Genomic DNA, 17,846 nt, shown 5'->3' with positions numbered 1-17,846 from the left:
GAACTCCATCTGCCATTTCTCCGCCCAAGTCTCCAACCGATCTATATCCTGCTGTATCCTCTGACAATCCTCATCACTGTCCGCAACTCCACCAACCTTTGTGTCGTCCGCAAACTTACTAATCAGACCAGCTACATTTTCCTCCAAATCATTAATATACACTACAAAGAGCAAAGGTCCCAACACTGATCCCTGCGGAACACCATTAGTCACATCCCTCCATTCAGAAAAGCACCCTTCCACTGCTCTGATCCCGTGTGACTTCACCTTTTGTACCAGTCTGCCATGCGGGACCTTGTCAAAGGCTTTACTGAAGTCCATATAGACAACATCCACTGCCCTTCCTTCATCAATCAACTTTGTCACTTCCTCAAAAAACTCAATCAAATTAGTGAGACACGACCTCCCCTTCACAAAACCATGCTGCCTCTCGCTAATAAGTTCGTTTGTTTCAAAATGGGAGTAAATTCTGTCCCGAAGAATCCTCTCTAATAATTTCCCTACCACTGGCGTAAGGCTCACCAGCCTATAATTTCCTGGATTATCCTTGCTACCCTTCTTAAACAAAGGAACAACATTGGCTATTCTCCAGTCTTCTGGGACCTCACCTGTAGCCAATGAGGATGCAAAGATTTCTGTCAAGGCCCCAGCAATTTCTTCCCTTGCCTCCTTCAGTATTCTGGGGTAGATCCCATCAGGCCCTGGGGACTTATCTACCTTAATGCTTTGCAAGACACCCAACACCACCTCCTTTTTGATAATGGGATGACTGAGACTATCTACACTCCCTTCCCTAGGCTCATCATCCACCAAGTCCTTCTCCTTGGTGAATACTGATGCAAAGTACTCATTTAGTACCTCGCCCATTTCTCTGCCTCCATACATAGATTACCTTCTCTGTCCTTGAGTGGGCCAACCCTTTCCTTAGTTACCCTTTTACTCTTTATATACGTATAAAAAGCCTTGGGATTTTCCTTAATCCTGTTTGCCAATGACTTTTCATGACCCCTTTTAGCCCTCCTGACTCCTTGCTTAAGTTCCTTCCTACTGTCTTTATATTCCTCAAGGGATTCGTCTGTTCCCAGCCTTCCAGCCCTTACGAATGCTTCCTTTTTCTTTTTGACTAGGCTCACAATATCCCGCGTTATCCAAGGTTCCCGAAACTTGCCAAACTTATCCTTCTTCCTCACAGGAACATGCTGGTCCTGGATTCTAATCAACTGACATTTGAAAGACTCCCACATGTCAGACGTTGATTTACCCTCAAACAGCCGTCCCCAATCTAAATTCTTCAGTTCCTGCCTAATATTGTTATAATTAGCCTTCCCCCAATTTAGCAGCTTCACCCGAGGACTACTCTTATCCTTATCCACAAGTACCTTAAAACTTATGAAATTATGGTCACTGTTCCCGAAATGCACCCCTACTGAAACTTCGACCACCTGGCCGGGCTCATTCCCCAATACCAGGTCCAGTATGGCCCCATCCCTAGTTGGACTATCTACATATTGTTTCAAGAAGCCCTCCTGGATGGTCCTCACAAATTCTGCCCCATCCAAGACCCCAGCACTAAGTGAGTCCCAGTCAATATCGGCGAAGTTAAAATCACCCACCGCTACAACCCTGTTACCTTTACATCTTTCCAAAATCTGTCTTCATATCTGCTCCTCTACCTCCCGCTGGCTGTTGGGAGGCCTGTAGAAAACCCCCAACATCGTGACTGCACCCTTCCTATTCCTCAGCTCCACCCATATTGCCTCGCTGCAGGACCCCTCCGAGGTGTCCTCCCGCAGTACAGCTGTGATATTCTCCTTAACAAGTAATGCAACTCCCCCACCCCTTTTTATATCCCCCTCTATCCCGCCTGAAGCTTCTAAATCCCGGAACATTTAGCTGCCAATCCTGTCCCTTCCTCAACCAAGTCTCTGTAATAGCAACAACATCATATTTCCAAGTACTAATCCAAGCTCTAAGGTCATCTGCCTCACCTGTTATACTTCTCACATTGAAACAATTGCACTTCAGGCCACCAGTCCCGCTGTGCTCCGCAACATCTCCCTGCCTGCTCTTCCTCTTAGTCTTATTGGCCTTATTTACTAGTTCCCCCTCGTTTATTTCACTTGCTGTCCTACTGCTCTGGTTCCCACCCCCCTGCCACACTAGTTTAAACCCTCCTGAGTAATGCTAGCAAACCTCGCAGCCAGGATATTTGTGCCCCTCCAGTTTAGATGCAACCCGTCCTTCTTGTACAGGTCCCATCTGTCCCTGAAGAGATCCCAATGATCCAGATATCTGAAACCCTCCCTTCTACACCAGCTGTTCAGCCACGTGTTTAGCTGCACTATCTTCCTATTTCTAGCCTCACTGGCATGTGGCACAGGGGGTAATCCCGAGATTACAACCCCATAGGTTCTGTCTTTTAACTTTCTACCTAACTCCCTAAACTCGCCCTGCAGGACCTCATCACTCTTCCTGCCTATGTCGTTGGTACCAATGTGTACCACAACCTCTGGCTGTTCACCCTCCCCCTTCAGAATGCCCCCTGTCCGTTCAGAGACATCCTTGACCCTGGCACCAGGGAGGCAACATACCTTCCTGGAGTCTCTTTCACGTCCACAGAAGCGCCTATCTGTGCCCCTGACTATAGAGTCCCCTATAACTATTGCTCTTCTGCGCTTTGTCCCTCCCTGCTGAACAACAGTGCCAGCCATGGTGCCACTGCTCTGGCTGCTGCTGTTTTCCCCTGATAGGCCATTCCCCCCAACAGTATCCAAAACGGTATACTTGTTAGAGAGGGGGATAGCCACAAGGGATTCCTGCACTGACTGCCTGCCCCTTCTAGCGGTCACCCATCTATTTGCCTGCACCTTGGGTGTAACCACTTCTCTAAAACTCCTGTCTATGACGCTTTCTGCCACCTGCATGCTCCTAAGTGCATCCAGTTGCCGCTCCAACCGATCCATGCAGTCTGAGGAGCTGCAACTGGGTACACTTCCTGCAGATGTAGTCGTCCGGAACGCTGGAAGCATCACGGACCTCCCACATCTCACAGGTGAAGCATTTCACCCCTCTAACTGATATTTCCAGCATTAATTAATCAATTAATTTAAAATGAATAAATACTTATTAAATCCTTACTAAATTGTTATAATTAACTATTTGGTCCCTAGTGCTAGATTCCTACTGTAATTAAATGCTAACTATATACAGTAATCTCCTCCCTCTGGTTTAGTTACTCTACTTATTAATTAGTTAATTCGGGTTTTAATCAATTTTTATCAATGTTTTATTTTCAAATTCAGTAAAAAAAAATTCCCTACCAGCCAATCAGGTCACAGCTTTCCTGTGATGTCACTTTCAGTTTTTTTACCAGAGGTAAGTTTTTTTTTATACTTAGCAGTCCGGAACTCCGCCCTCCGAGTCTTCTCCCAGTCATCTGTGCTCTTTGGACGCTCTCGGCTCCCCTCACTGAGGACAGGTAGGAAATGAAAGGAGCTCCTTGCTCCCTCACCGAACTTCCTCAGTTACCAAACTTCCACTGTAGCACTCTAATGCAACCCAAGTCAGCACTCCAGTGCAAACAAACTTAGAGCATGGATCGGTACATGGGATTGTGATATTGTAGCTATTACGGAAATGTGGTTGACGGATGGGCAGGACTGGCAGCTCAATGTTCTGGGGTACCGATCCTTCCGGCGTGACAGAGGTGGAGGTAAGAGAGGAGGGGGAGTTGCACTATTGATTAGGGAGGACATGACGGCAGTACTTAGAGAGGATATCCTGGGGGGGGATGTCCAGCGAGGCCATATGGGTAGAACTTAGAAATAAGAAAGGGGTGATCACTTTGATTGGATTATACTATAGGCCCCCCAATAGTCAGAAGTGGAGGATCATATATGTAGGGAAATCACAGATAGGTGTAGGAATTATAGGGTTGTAATAGTAGGTGATTTTAACTTCCCTAATATTGACTGGGACTGCCTTCGTGCTAAGGGATCAGATGGGGAAGAATTTGTTAAGTGTGTCCAGGATAGTTTTCTGAAGCAGTATGTGGATGGCCCTACCAGAGAAGGGGCTACACTCGACCTCCTCTTAGGAAATGAGGATCGGCAGGTGGTTGATGTGTCAGTGGGGGAGCACTTTGGGACCAGTGACCATAACACTATTAGCTTCAAGATAGTTATGGAAAAGGATAGGACTGGTCCTCAGGTTGAAGTCCTAAACTCGGGGAAGGCTAATTTCAGTGGCATCAGACAGAAACTCTCAAAAGTTGAATGGGAGATAGGAAGAGTTCAGGGCCGGCATGTTTAGTTTATGTTTAGTTTAGAGATACAGCACTGAAACAGGCCCTTCGGCCCACCGAGTCTGTGCCGACCATCAACCACCCATTTATACTAATCCTACACTAATCCCATATTCCTACCACATCCCCACCTGTCCCTATATATTTCCCTACCACCTACCTATACTAGGGGCAATTTATAATGGCCAATTAACCTATCAACCTGCAAGTCTTTGGCATGTGGGAGGAAACCGGAGCACCCGGAGGAAACCCACGCAGACACAGGGAGAACTTGCAAACTCCGCACAGGCAGTACCCAGAATCGAACCCGGGTCCCTGGAGCTGTGAGGCTGCGGTGCTAACCACTGCGCCACTGTGCCGCCCCTGCGCCACGTTCCTGTTAGATGGAAGGGCAAGGCTGGCAAGTTTAGGGAACCTTGGTTAACGAGGGATATTGAGGGTCGTTTGTCAGATTGGAGGCCGGTGACCAGTGGTGTGCCGCAGGGATCGGTGCTGGGCCCTCTGTTGTTTGTCATATATATTAATGACTTGGATGTGAATGTAGTGGGCATGATTAGTAAGTTTGCAGATGACACCAAAATTGGTGGTATAGTGGACAGTGAAGAAGGTTGTCTAAGGTTGCAACAAGATATAGACCAACTGGGAAAGTGGGCAAGGGGATTGGCAAATGGAATTTAACGCAGACAAGTGTGAAGGGATGCATTTTGGGAAGTTAAACCAGGGCAGGACATATACAGTGAATGGCAGGGCCCTGGGGAGTATTGTTGAGCAGAGAGACCTTGGGGTGGAAGTACATAGTTCCCTGAAAGTGGCAACACAGGTAGACAGGGTGGTGAAGAAGGTGTATGGCATGCTTGCCTTCATCGGCCGAGGCATTGAGTACAAGATTTGGGACGTCATGTTACAGTTGTACATAACGTTGGTTAGGCTGCATTTGGAGTACTGTGTGCAGTTCTGGTCGCCGCACTACAGGAAAGATGTGATTAAGCTAGAGAGGGTGCAGAAAAGATTCACAAGGATGTTGCCTGGTTTGGAAGGCTTGAGTTATAAAGAAAGATTGGATGGGCTGGGTCTGTTTTCCCTGGAGCGAAGGAGGCTGAGAGGGGACATGATAGACGTATATAAAATTATGAGAGGCATAGATAGGGTAGATAGCCGGAGTCTGTTTCCCATGGTAGGGGTGACTAAAACTAGAAGGCATAGATTTAAGGTGAGAGGGAGGAGGTTTAAAGGGGATCAAAGGGGTATATTTTTCACACAAAGAATAGTGGGTATCTGGAATGAGCTGCCTGAGGAGGTGGTGGAGGCAGGAACAGTAGCAACATTTCAGAGGCATCTGGACAGGTACTTGAATGAGCAAGGCATAGAGGGATATGGAATTAATGCAGGCAGGTGGGATTAGTATAGATAGGCATTATGGTCGGCATGGACGCGGTGGGCCGAAGGGCCTGTTTCTATGCTGTACGACTCTATGACTCTATAAGGACTGCAGCAGTCAAGGAAGGCAGCTTTCTCGAGGGCAGTTCGGGATGGGCAATAAATGATAGCCTTGCCAGTGATGCCCACATCCCACAAACAAATATTTAAAAAAAGCCATTCCTGTATGTGTCCCTATAAATGAAGCAGAGCAGGAGGCTGAAGAACTAACAGGCTCTCAGGATAAGCCTACATTAAAGGAAAAGATGACTGCAACAGGAAGCAGAGTTTGTTCTATGCCTTCTTTACTAAACCATTGCCCTTTCAGAAGACGTCTGGTGATAAACAGCTCTCCAAACATCCCTGAGGTAATACATAAGGGCTAGCAAAGTCTGTCATGTTCAGCTGCACAATTGTACGGGTTTGTAATTGGAGAGGACTGAGGGATTGAGGATGTTTTTTTTCATGATGGTTAGAAAAACTAAAGGAGGAAAAGGAAATATTTATAACATCAGCTAAACTGAGGACCAGAATTTATTTCTTGACGCAACAAATCTCTCCACATTCCATGCATATTTAAAATAGCAAACTCTGCAACTTACAGCTGCATTGGTGCCATGACTTCAAGGAAGGTGCCATTCCACCTCTGAATAAATGTGTGTGTGATATTTGTCTCCAGCACAAGAATGGCTGCATGTGGCACAGTAAGTGTACTGGGTTATTTCTACCAGTGATATAGAAATTGTTTTTAATTTGTTAGAGAGGGTCAGACTATGAGAAACAATAAGGCATTGACAGCTGGCACCACCTTTCGGAGTTTTCGAGTATCCCAGTAAAATTGAACATTAATACTGGGTTTGCAAAATTTGTATGTAATGAGATGCCACCATGTGGCATTCCATTCCCTGGTGGTGTAATAACATACCCTGCTTTCACTATTTGGAGTAAGGAGTAAAAAGAACATCACAAAATATTACCAGGCATGCAGTTGTATATCGCATTGCAAATGAAATAGAAACCTGGATAAAATGTGTATGCTGGTTGGGTTTCCCCAACTTGGTCAAGTATGCAGTGCATGTAGTCGGGTTAAAGTTGGGCTTTGTGCAAAAAATGATGGGCAAGATCAACCCATTCACCCTGAATAGAACAATATGTTTTATTAAAATGTCTCAATTGAAACAAGATTTCATAATCTTTTGGTATTGGTTCCCATTCTACTGATTGAAATATATTGGAATTTTTTTTTTCTTTCATGGAGATTTTGTGACCTATAATTTATATTGGTTTGCCTTTAGATCTACCTTTTTGCTTTCATGTGACCTGGAACCCACTCTTTGTAAATGCATCTTTTATACAATTAGGTCGAATCAGCTTTATTGAGCCAAACCTGCAAAATGTGCCAAAGGACTTTGAAATTGAAATACCAACAAAGATCAGAGAGATTGTCCCCTCCCAGAGAACAAGCAACCCAGCTGTTCCTGCACGATTCAGGTATTTCTTCCAAATGAAATCCTCACAAACCTTGCCTTCTGTGAGGAGAGAAGTGATTTATTCTTCAGTTGAGGCTTCGTGATCTCTGTACATCTTATCCATCAGTAACCAACTTATTTTATTTAAATATTCATTTACTTTTGAATGATTAGTGATAAATAACTGATAATTAGTCTCTCTCTCTCTCTCTCTCCCCCCCATCTCATAAATACCTCAATATATAGCCATCTTTATCTAGCCTTATATAATAAATATACATATTGTACATTATATATAAATACATAGGTCAGCTGTTTTTTACAAAACGTGGCAGGGTTAGATTAGATTAGATTAGAGATACAGCACTGAAACAGGCCCTTCGGCCCACCGAGTCTGTGCCGAACATCAACCACCCATTTATACTAATCCTACACTAATCCCATATTCCTACCAAACATCCCCACCTGTCCCTATATTTCCCTACCACCTACCTATACTAGTGACAATTTATAATGGCCAATTTACCTATCAACCTGCAAGTCTTTTGGCTTGTGGGAGGAAACCGGAGCATCCGGAGAAAACCCACGCAGACACAGGGAGAACTTGCAAACTCCACACAGGCAGTACCCGGAATCGAACCCGGGTCCCTGGAGCTGTGAGGCTGCGGTGCTAACCACATGCGCCACTGTGCCGCCCTTTATTATCTCCCATAAAACAATGAAAAATATTATTTTCAAGTAAACTTTTCATATTCCATAGTTATTGTGGGGTTACCGCAGCCTTTAACATGGGAACTGAGCTGTCTCCTACATTTATCTCATCTGTATGATATAAAGCACCTACAGCTGACTGATGACCCATAGTCCTATTATTGCAATATACCTTACTTATTGTTTTGGCACAGTCCCAGCAAACCCTAAGCTCATATGATTAGGTTTCACCAACATGTGTTAAATCTCTCTGCAGGTAGAACTAGGCTACATTGAATTACTTAATTTGATCCTGTGTGCTTTATTTGCTATTGATCATCTACACTGCGAACCTATCTTGCCATATGGATGAACTGTCATTGTTTTTAAAGTAATCATTGTCTTTATAGTTTTTTTCCCCCAAAAGTATTGCATTATCTACCTGGAGCAGTAAATGCATATTTATAATGAAAATATGCTGCTTGTTTCTTTTACTTGCAGCATTAGTCATAGTGATTTGGCACAGAAGGGAGCCATTCAGCCCACTGTGACTATGCCAGCTCTGTGTAGAGCAATCCAGTCAGTCCCATTCCTCCGCTCTATCCCCGTAGCCCTGTAAGTTTATTTCCTTCAAAGTCAATGCATTTTTCTTTTGAAATCATTGATTGTCTCTGCTTCCACCATTCTTGTAGGCAGCAAGTTCCAGGTCATTACCACTCACTGCATAAAAAACTTCTTCCTCACATCCTTCCCTGCATCTTTTGCCAAGACCTTCAATCTAAGTACAAGGACTAGGGGATAATCAGCTAATGGGAGCAGTTTTTCCTTGTCTACCTTACCTAAACCTGTCATAATCTTATACATCCCTATCAAATCTCCCCTCAATCTTCTTTGTTCCGAGGACAATGAATCCAGCTTTTCCAACCTAACCTTGTAGCTAAATTGCCTTACCTTTGGAACCATTTTGGTAAATCTCCTCAACGCCCTCACAAGAACCCTCACATCCTTCCTAAAGTTTGGTGACCCAGAGTTTGGGGGAGAAGGTGGCAAAGTGGTAATGTCACTGGACTAGTAATCCAGAGGCCCTGGCTAATGTCCTGGGGACAGAGGTTCAAATCCCACCACAGCAACAGGTGGCATTTAAGTTCAATTACTTAATAAAAATCTGGAATTGAAAGCTAGACTCAGTAATGGTGTCATGAGACTATCATTAATTGTCATAAAAACCCATTTGGTTCACTAATATTTAGGGAAGGAAATCCTTACCTGGTCTGGCCTACATGTGACTCCAGACTCACAGTAATATGGTTGACTTAACGGCCCTCTGAAATTGCCTAGCAAGCCACTCAGTTCAAGGGCAATTATGGATGGGCAACAAATGCTGGTCTTGCCTGTGATTCCCACGTCACATGGAAGAATAAAAAAACCTCTACTGTGGCCTAACCAGAGCTTTATAAAGGTTCAGCATAACTTCCCTGCTTTTGTACTCAATACCTCTATTTATGAAGCCCAAGATCCCATAGGCTTTGCTAACTACTCTCTAAATATGGCCTGTCACCTTCAAAGATTTATGTACATGAGCCCCCATGTCCCTTTGTCCCTGCACACTCGTTAGAACTGTGCCATTAAGTCTATATTGACTCTCCCTATCCCTTCTGCCAAAATGCATCATCTCACATTTCTCTGTAATTAAATTCAATTTGCCAATTCTCTGCCCCTTCTGCTAGCCTATGTCCTGCTGAAGTTGATTTGTGTCATCCTTTTTTAAAACTTTAAAAGTTTAAACCAGATTTGTAAGGGGTTGGGAACCTGAGAGGGAGCTTAGATTGGAGGGAAGCAAAACTGGTAACAAGAAGTAGAAAAGTAGTAAGCGAAATTAGAAGGCAGACGAAACAAAGGCAAATATCAAATAGGATCAAAATGAGGAATAATGTTAAGACAAAGTTAAGGGCACTCTATCTGAATGCACACAGCATTCACAACAAGGTAGATATTTGAAGGCACAAATAGAGGTAAATGGGTATGATTTAATTGCCATTAGAGATGTGGTTACAGGGTGACCAAGACTGGGAACTGAATATTCAGGGATATTCATCATTTAGGAAGGATGGACAGAGGGGAAAAGGAGGTGGAATAGCGCTGTTAATAAGGAATGAGATCAGTACATTAGTGAGAGGATCTTAGATTGAGAAGCAAGATTTCGAATCGGTTTGGTTGGAGCTAAGAAACAGTAAGGGGCAGCAGACGTTGGTGGGAGTTTATAGACCACCAAACAGAGTAGTGGTGATGTTGGGCATAGTATAAATTAGGAAATTAGATCTGCATGTAGCATGGGCAATACAGTAATAATGGGTGACACCAATTTACATATAGACTGGGTAAACGTAATTAGCACTGATGCTGTGGAGGATGAATTCCCAGAGTGTGTACGAGATGGGTTTCTGGAGCAGTATGTTGAGGAACCAACTAGGGATCGGGCTATTTTAGATTTAGTATTATGTAATAAGAAAGGGCTAATTAATAACCTTGCTGCAAAGGAGCAGTTAGGAAATAGTGACCACAATATGATAGAATTTTACATTGTTTGAAAGAGATATAGTTCATTCTGAAACTAGGGTCTTAATTCTGAACAAAGGAAACGATGAAGGTATGAGGGACAAGTTGGCTGTGGTTGATTGGGAAAATACATTAAAAGATTTGATGGTAGATTGGCAATGGCCAGTATTTAAAGAAATATTACACGGTTTACAAAAAATGTACATTCCTTTAATACACACAAACCCAACGGGAAAGGTGAATTAACCATGGCTAGCACTAGAAGTTAAAGATTGCATTAAAGGAAGTGGCTTATAAGGTCTCCAGAAAAAGTGGTAAGCCTGAGGATTGGGAGCAATTTAGAATCCAGCAAAGGAGGACCAAGAAACTAATAAAGAAAGGAAAAAGAGAATATGAATACAAGGTAGCTAGAAACGTAACGATGGACTGTAAAAGCTTCTTTAGGTATGTGAAAAGGAAAATATTAGCAAGGACAAATGTGGATCCATTACAGGCAGAGATGGGAATTTGTGGTGGAGAATGGGGAAATGGCATAGAGACTAAACAAATATTAGGGAACCAAGGGACTTGTAAAAATGAGGAACTGAGAGAAATTAGTATCAATAAAGAGGTAGTATTCAAAAAATTAACTGGATTGAAAGTTGATAAATCCCCTGGACCAGTTGAGCTGCATCCCAGAGTATTGAAGGCGGTGGCTATAGAGATAGTGGATACATTGGTGGTTATCTTTCAAAATTCTATAGATTCTGGAAGGGTTCCTGCAGACTGGAAAGTAGCAAATGTAACCCCAATATTTAAGAAGAGTGCGAGAGAGAAAATGGAGAACTACAGACCTGTTAGTTTGATGACAGTAAGAGGTAAAATGTTAGAATCTATTAGAAAGGATGTAATAACTGGACACTTAGAAAATAATGATTGGGCACAGTCAACATGGATTCATGAAAGGGAAATCATGTTTGACAAACCTGTTGGGAGTTTTTTGAGAATATTACTTGTAGCATAGATAAAGGAGAACTTGTGGATGTGGTGTATTTGGATTTTCAGAAGGCTTTTGATAAGGTCCCACACAGGAGGTTAGTGAACAAAATTAAAGCACATAGGATTGGGGCAATATACTGGTAGGATTGAGGTTTGGTTAACAAACACAAAGCAGAGAGTAGGAATAAGCGGGTCATTCTCAGGATGGCAGGCTGTTACGAGTGGGGTACTGCAAGGATCAGTGCTCGGACCACAGCTGTTCACAATCTATATCAATGATTTGGATGTGGGGGCCAAATGTAATATTTCCAAATTTGCTGATGACACAAAACTAGATGGGAATGTAAGTTGTGAGGAGGATGTAAGGAGGCTTCAGGGGGACTTGGACAGGCTAAGTGGGCAAGAACATGGCAGATGAAATATAATGTGAATAAGTGTGAAGTGATCTACTTTGGTAGAAAAAACAGAAATGCAGAGTATTTCTTAAATAGTAAGAGGTTGAGAAGTGTTGATATCCAAAGGGACCTTGGTGTCCTTGTTCACAGATCACTAAAAGCTCGCATACAGGTGCAGCAAGCAATTAGGAAGGTAAATGGTATGTTGGCCTTCATTGCAAGGGGATTTGAGTACAGGAGTGAAAATGCCTTGCTGCAGTCGTATAGAGTCTTGGTGAGACTGCACCCAGAGTATTGTGTACAGTTTTGGTCTCCTTATCTAAGGAAGGATATACTTGCCGTCGAGGGAGTGCAACGGAGGTTCACCAGACTAATCCCTGGGATGGAAGGATTGTCGTATGAGGAGAGATTGCAGAAACTGGGCCTGTATTCTCTAAAGTTTCAAAGAATGAAAGGTGATCTCATTAAAACTTTAGAAAATTCTTACAGGGCGTGACAGGGTAGATGTAGATAGGATGTTTCCTCTGGCTGGTGAGTCTAGAACAAGGGGAGACAGTCTCAGAATAAGGGGCAGGCCATTTAAAACTGAGATCCGGAGGAATTTCTTCACTCAGAGGGTGGTGAATCTTTGGAATTCTCTACCCATGAGGGCTGTGGAAGCTCAATCATTAAGCATGTTCAAGACAGAAAGCGATAGATTCTGGATACTAACAACATCTAGGGATATGCGGATAGTGGGGGAAAAATAGTGTAGAGATAGATGATCTGCCATGATCTGTCTGAATGGCAGAGTACGCCTCACGGGCCGAATGTCTACTCCTGCTCCTATTTTCTATGTTCCTATCCTCACTGTTTGCCACTCCTCCAAGTTTGGTATCAATGGCAGATTTTGAAATTTTACTCTTCCAATATCCATGTAATTTATTTATAGCAGTAGTCCTAACACTGACCCTTGGGAAACCCCACTGTCTACCATTCTTCAGCCTGAAAAACAACCATTTACCATGACTCGCTGTTTTCTGTCTTTAAGTCAATTTTTTTTCTATCAAGTTGGCACTGACCATCCAATTCCATGAGTCACAATTTTGGTAACCAACCTTTTATGTGGTACTTTGTCAAACACTTTCTCAAAATCCATATAAACGACATCCATTGGATTCCCTTCATCAACCTTCTCTGCTACTTCATCGACAAATTCAGTTAGATTAATCAAGTATGATCTGCCTTTTACAAATCCAAGCTGGCTCACCTTGACTCAAACCTTTCCAGGTGCCTATTGATCTTTTTTTCCCTAATTATTATTTCTAGAACCTTACCCACCATTGGTGTTAAACTAACTGGCCTTTAGTTACTAGGACTGTTCTTGCACCCTTTCTTGAATAAGGGTGTCACATTTACCACTCTCCAATCCTCTAGCACCTCTGGCAAGCCCTTCCGCCAACTCCACCCCCACTTCCCTTAGCAGTCTGGGATGCAAGTCATCTGAACCAGGTGACTTATGCACTCTAAGCTTAGCCAGCCTCTTTAATACATCTTGCCTCTCAATTTTCACCCCATCCATTACCTCTACCTTTTCTGCTTCTTCTGATATTTCAACAACATCCTCTTCCTTAGTAAACACTGATACAAAGCACTCATCGCGTATTCTAGCCTTGCCCTGTGCCTTGAAGCATATATCACCCTCTTTGTCCCTAATAGAACCCACTCTGCCTCTTACTAGCCACTTACTATTTAAATGCCAGTGGAAGATTTTTGGGTTCCCTTTAATGTTCTCATATTCTCTGTTTGCCAGTCTTACTTTCCTCTTCACTTCCCCTCTCAACTTATTGTATTTGACCTGGTTCTCAATTGAAGAATTCACCTGACACACTTTACAGAATCACAGAATTGTTGCAGCACAGAAGGAGGTCATTTGGCCTGTCGTATCGGCACTGGCTCGCCGAAGGAGCAATTTACCTAGTGCCACTCCCCCACCTTCTCCCTGTAGCCTTCTTTCTTTTCAGATAACAATCCAATTCCTTCTAGAATGCTCCGATTGAATCTGCCTCCACCACATTCTCCGGCAGTGCATTCCAGATCCTAACCACTCACTGCATGACAACGCTTTTCCTCATGTCATCATTGTATACGCTCTTTCTTGTTTCATCATATTCTCTATCTCCCTCGTCATTCAAGGAGCCCTGGCTTCAGTTCCCCTATGTTTTGCACTTATTGGAATGTACCTAGCCTGTACCTGAAGCATCTCTTCCTTAAAGATCACCCGTTGTTACGTTACAGTTTTGCCTGTCAGTCTTTGGTTTCATTTTACCCTGGCAGATCCCTTCTCATCCCATTAAAGTTAGCCCTCTTCCAATTTAGATGTTCTATTTTAGATTGTTCCTTGCTCTTCTCCATTACTAGTCTAAACCTTATGATATGATACGATGATCACTCTTCCTCAAGACTTCCCCACGGACACCTGGTCTGCTTGGTCCACCTGGTCCACCTCATTCCCCCAGCACCAGATCCAGCAATGCATCCCTTCTAGTTGGATCACGAACATATCGGTCAAGGAAGTTCAATCACTTTGCTTTCTCTTGCTTGGTTCTGAAATGTTTACTCTGCTCTCCTCAACTGCTGCCTTCAGTTACCCTAAATAAGTGAGTTTCTCCTGTGCCTCAGGTTGTTTCTTGGGGTTGGTGAGCTTTTATTATCCACCTTGTATTCTTTCTTAATTGTGAAATGCTAGTGTGTTTAATATTTCTATATGTTAGCAAACTAACTGCATTTTTGAATATATTTTTAAAATGTGCTATAGAACTGAATATCTGTTTGGAAACTAATAACCAGCTTTTCAGAGGTGCAACATTTACACTACAATCAGCCCAATCTTTGTAACTGCTCTTGGCCTCTTGCCACTGGTTTTATAGCTCATAACACATTGTAGAATTGTCTCTGTGTAGCAGTAATGTTGTGAACTTAGAAAAGAAAACGCTTTAAAATTTTTCTTATATTTGTTTTAGGAGGAGAGGCATGATGGCATCTTCCCGGCACGCTGTGATGGGTGATGGAAAGACTGATAAAGGGCTGCCATTTGCAGTCAGTATCAGACATGCTTTTGTACCATTTTCAGGTAATTTGGATTATTTAAGAAAAAAATCAAATTGTGATGGTGGGATTATTTCCAAGTCCTTAACAAAAGAACAGGTATTCAAAAACGAACTTTGTTTCAGATGCACCAGTGAAATGAGGTTAGGTAGTCTGTAGCAGAGTTCTGTGAACTCCAGCTTATAAAAGAACTGTTTTTGCACTCAATGTCAGCTTGACAACTTTGTTTAAATTGTATGTTTGCAGAAACTATTTTTGTCCATTGGATTGCTTTTGTCTACTAGTTTAGTTACCTCTTCAAAAAACTCCATTGGATTTGTAGGGTATAAGCTGCTACTTCTCAGTCCATGCTGGCTGGCTGTTATGCTTCTGCATTCTTTAGATAAATGATTTTGCAAATCTGCTGTCAAACAATTTCTGTATTTCTCAAATGCAGTTTTGGATTTTTATCAGGTTTAGCAAACTAACCAGGTCTTTAATTTTTCCTTTTAAAGGCGGCCTCATTGTAGCAGCTGATTACTCCCAGCTGGAACTACGAATTTTGGCTCACCTCTCCAAGGATAGGAGCCTTATTCAAGTCCTAAACAGTGGAGAAGATGTGTTCAAGAGCATTGCCGCAGAATGGAAAATGGTGGAGCCAGCATCAGTTAGCGACAGGCTGCGACAACAAGCCAAGCAGGTCAGCTGTAATTTCAGGTATCCTGGGTGCATTACTTCACACCATTACATACACAACATTACATACACAACATAAACCTCCAGCTGGAACAGATAAAGTGTAAAGCTTCTATTAAATGTAAAATAGAGTTAGATTGAGTAATGCCACATCCCCTGTGAACACAGGTCCAGTGTACAGAACTGGCAACCTGGACATTTTTAAAAATTTGCTTTACATGACATTACTCTGCGTGCTTCTCCTGTCTCTATTATCACAGCAAGACGATCTCATTGCTTGAAACCAGTGGAATGTAAATTAATGTGAATTTGTAACTTTAAAAAAAACATACTGTATTAACAAATATCGACATAACTTCTTGGTATTGTAGCTAACACTTTTTTGCATAAACTGACACATTCCCTATATTTAAAGGTCAGTTACTATTTAATGAAGTAGCAAACCAGGATATCAACATGAGTTCATATGGTTTTATGAATTACATTAAATAAACCAATATTTGTTATGGCTCACATAACAAACAAACTCATGGTTATTTTCAGAAGTTACATGACCAGATTTGGCTCAATGTCTCTAGCATATGGATTCCCAGCATGTTTTGCTATGTAACATGCATGTATCACTTCAGCAGTAGTGTGTGGTTAGAATGCAGCTCAACTGGAATAGTGAAGATCTAATATCAACCAGCAAAAATCACTGCCCTATGAATGCCTAATGAGACATATCTGTAATGGCAAGCATGCTTCAGACAGCTGGTGCTTGTTAATTTGATGTTTATTTAAACAGTAACAGTAAAACGTTGCCAGAGGAGCAGAAAGGCTGATCAGGGCGATCTATTCGGGATGGAAGGCTGAGATATTAAATAAGTATTTTCCATTGGTGTTCATCAAGGAAGAGGACTTTTCCAAAGCTATGGTAAATAAAGAGGTATCTGTGATACTGAATGAGATAACTATAGATAGAGGAGGTACTAGAAAGGCTGGCAGTACTCAAAGTGGATAAGTTACCAGGTCCCGATGGGATGCATTCTATGTTGCTGAGGGAAGTATGGGTGAAAATTGCAGAGTGCGCTGACTACAATCTTTTAATCCACCACAGGAGTGGTGCCAAAGGACTGGAAATTGCTAATGTTACACTCTTGTTCAAAAAAGGGGAGAAGGATAAACCTGGCAATTCCAGGCAATCAGTTTAATGTTGGTGGCATTGAAGCTTTTAGAAACAATAATCTGTAAGGAAATTACAGCCACTTGGACATTCATGGACTAATAAAGCAGAGGACAGCACAGATTTGTTAAGGGAAAATAGCATTTGACTAACTTGATTGAGGAGTCGAGAGTTGTGTATACAGACTTTCAAAAGGCATTTGGCAAAATTGAAGGCCATGAGATTAAGAAGATGGTGGCAGTGTGGATACAAAATTGGTTAAGAGATAGAAAACAGAGTTGTGATGGCTGTATTTTGGACTGAAGGGAGGTGTACACTGTAGTTCCACAAGGTTCAGTACAAGGACCACTTCTATTTTTGATGTACATTAGTGTCTTGGACTTTGGGGTACAGGGCACAGTTTTGGAATTTACAGATGACTTTAAACTTGGCAGTGTAGTAAATAGTGAGAAAATAGTAATAGACTTTGAGAGAACATAGACTGGTGAAATAGGCAGACACATGGCATTGAAACTCAGTGCAGAAAAGTGTAAGGTGAAATATTTTAGTAGGAAAAATGTGGAGAGACAATATATGCTAAATGGTACAATTTTAAAGGGAGTGTCAGAAGGGAGAGACCTGGGGTGCTTATGCACAAATCGTTGAAGGTGGCATGATAGCCCAGGATCCCAGATGCTTTATTAACCTATGTAAATAGAGGCATAAAGTTCAAAAAGCAGGAAGATAGGCTAAACCTATATAAAACGCTAGTTTGGCCCCAGCTGGAGTATTGTTTTCAATTCTGGGCACCACACTTTAGGAAAGATGTGATCTGCTTTAGGAAGGGTACAGAAGAGATTTATTAGAATGGTTCCAGGGAGGAGGGATTACAGTTATGTGGATTAACTGGAGAAGCTCAGATTGTTTTCATTAGAGGAGGGTAGGCGGTGTTTAAAATCATGAAGGGTTTAAATAAAATAAAGCAAAACTGTTTCCACTGGCTGAAGGGTCAATAACCAGAGGGCACAGACTTAGAAACATAGAAAAATAGGAGCAGGAGTAGGCCCTTCGGCCCTTCGAGCCTGCTCCACCATTCAATACGATTATGACTGATCATCCAAACTCAGTAACCT

General features: G+C 42.4%; 1 protein-coding gene across 2 annotated transcripts in view; it reads left to right on the top strand.

Annotated features, from left to right (window-relative positions):
- polq (polymerase (DNA directed), theta) overlaps positions 1 to 17,846 on the top strand; it is a 126,009-nt gene that overhangs the window by 82,640 nt on the left and 25,523 nt on the right. The window contains exons 26-29 of one of the 2 annotated variants that reach the window (XM_068040834.1): positions 7,081 to 7,210; positions 14,810 to 14,919; positions 15,389 to 15,573; positions 16,357 to 16,390. In XM_068040834.1, coding sequence (XP_067896935.1) covers positions 7,081 to 7,210; positions 14,810 to 14,919; positions 15,389 to 15,573; positions 16,357 to 16,359 — 428 coding nt within the window. In that variant the 3' untranslated portion in view covers positions 16,360 to 16,390. Of the gene's footprint in view, positions 1 to 7,080; positions 7,211 to 14,809; positions 14,920 to 15,388; positions 15,574 to 16,356; positions 16,391 to 17,846 lie in introns of those variants that run through there. The other variant, XM_068040833.1, reaches the window with a different exon arrangement.

The sequence above is a fragment of the Heterodontus francisci genome, chromosome 10 (assembly GCF_036365525.1).
Source record: "Heterodontus francisci isolate sHetFra1 chromosome 10, sHetFra1.hap1, whole genome shotgun sequence".
NCBI classification, from domain to species: Eukaryota; Metazoa; Chordata; class Chondrichthyes; order Heterodontiformes; family Heterodontidae; genus Heterodontus; species Heterodontus francisci.
This window is presented reverse-complemented; position numbering and strand designations above follow the sequence as displayed.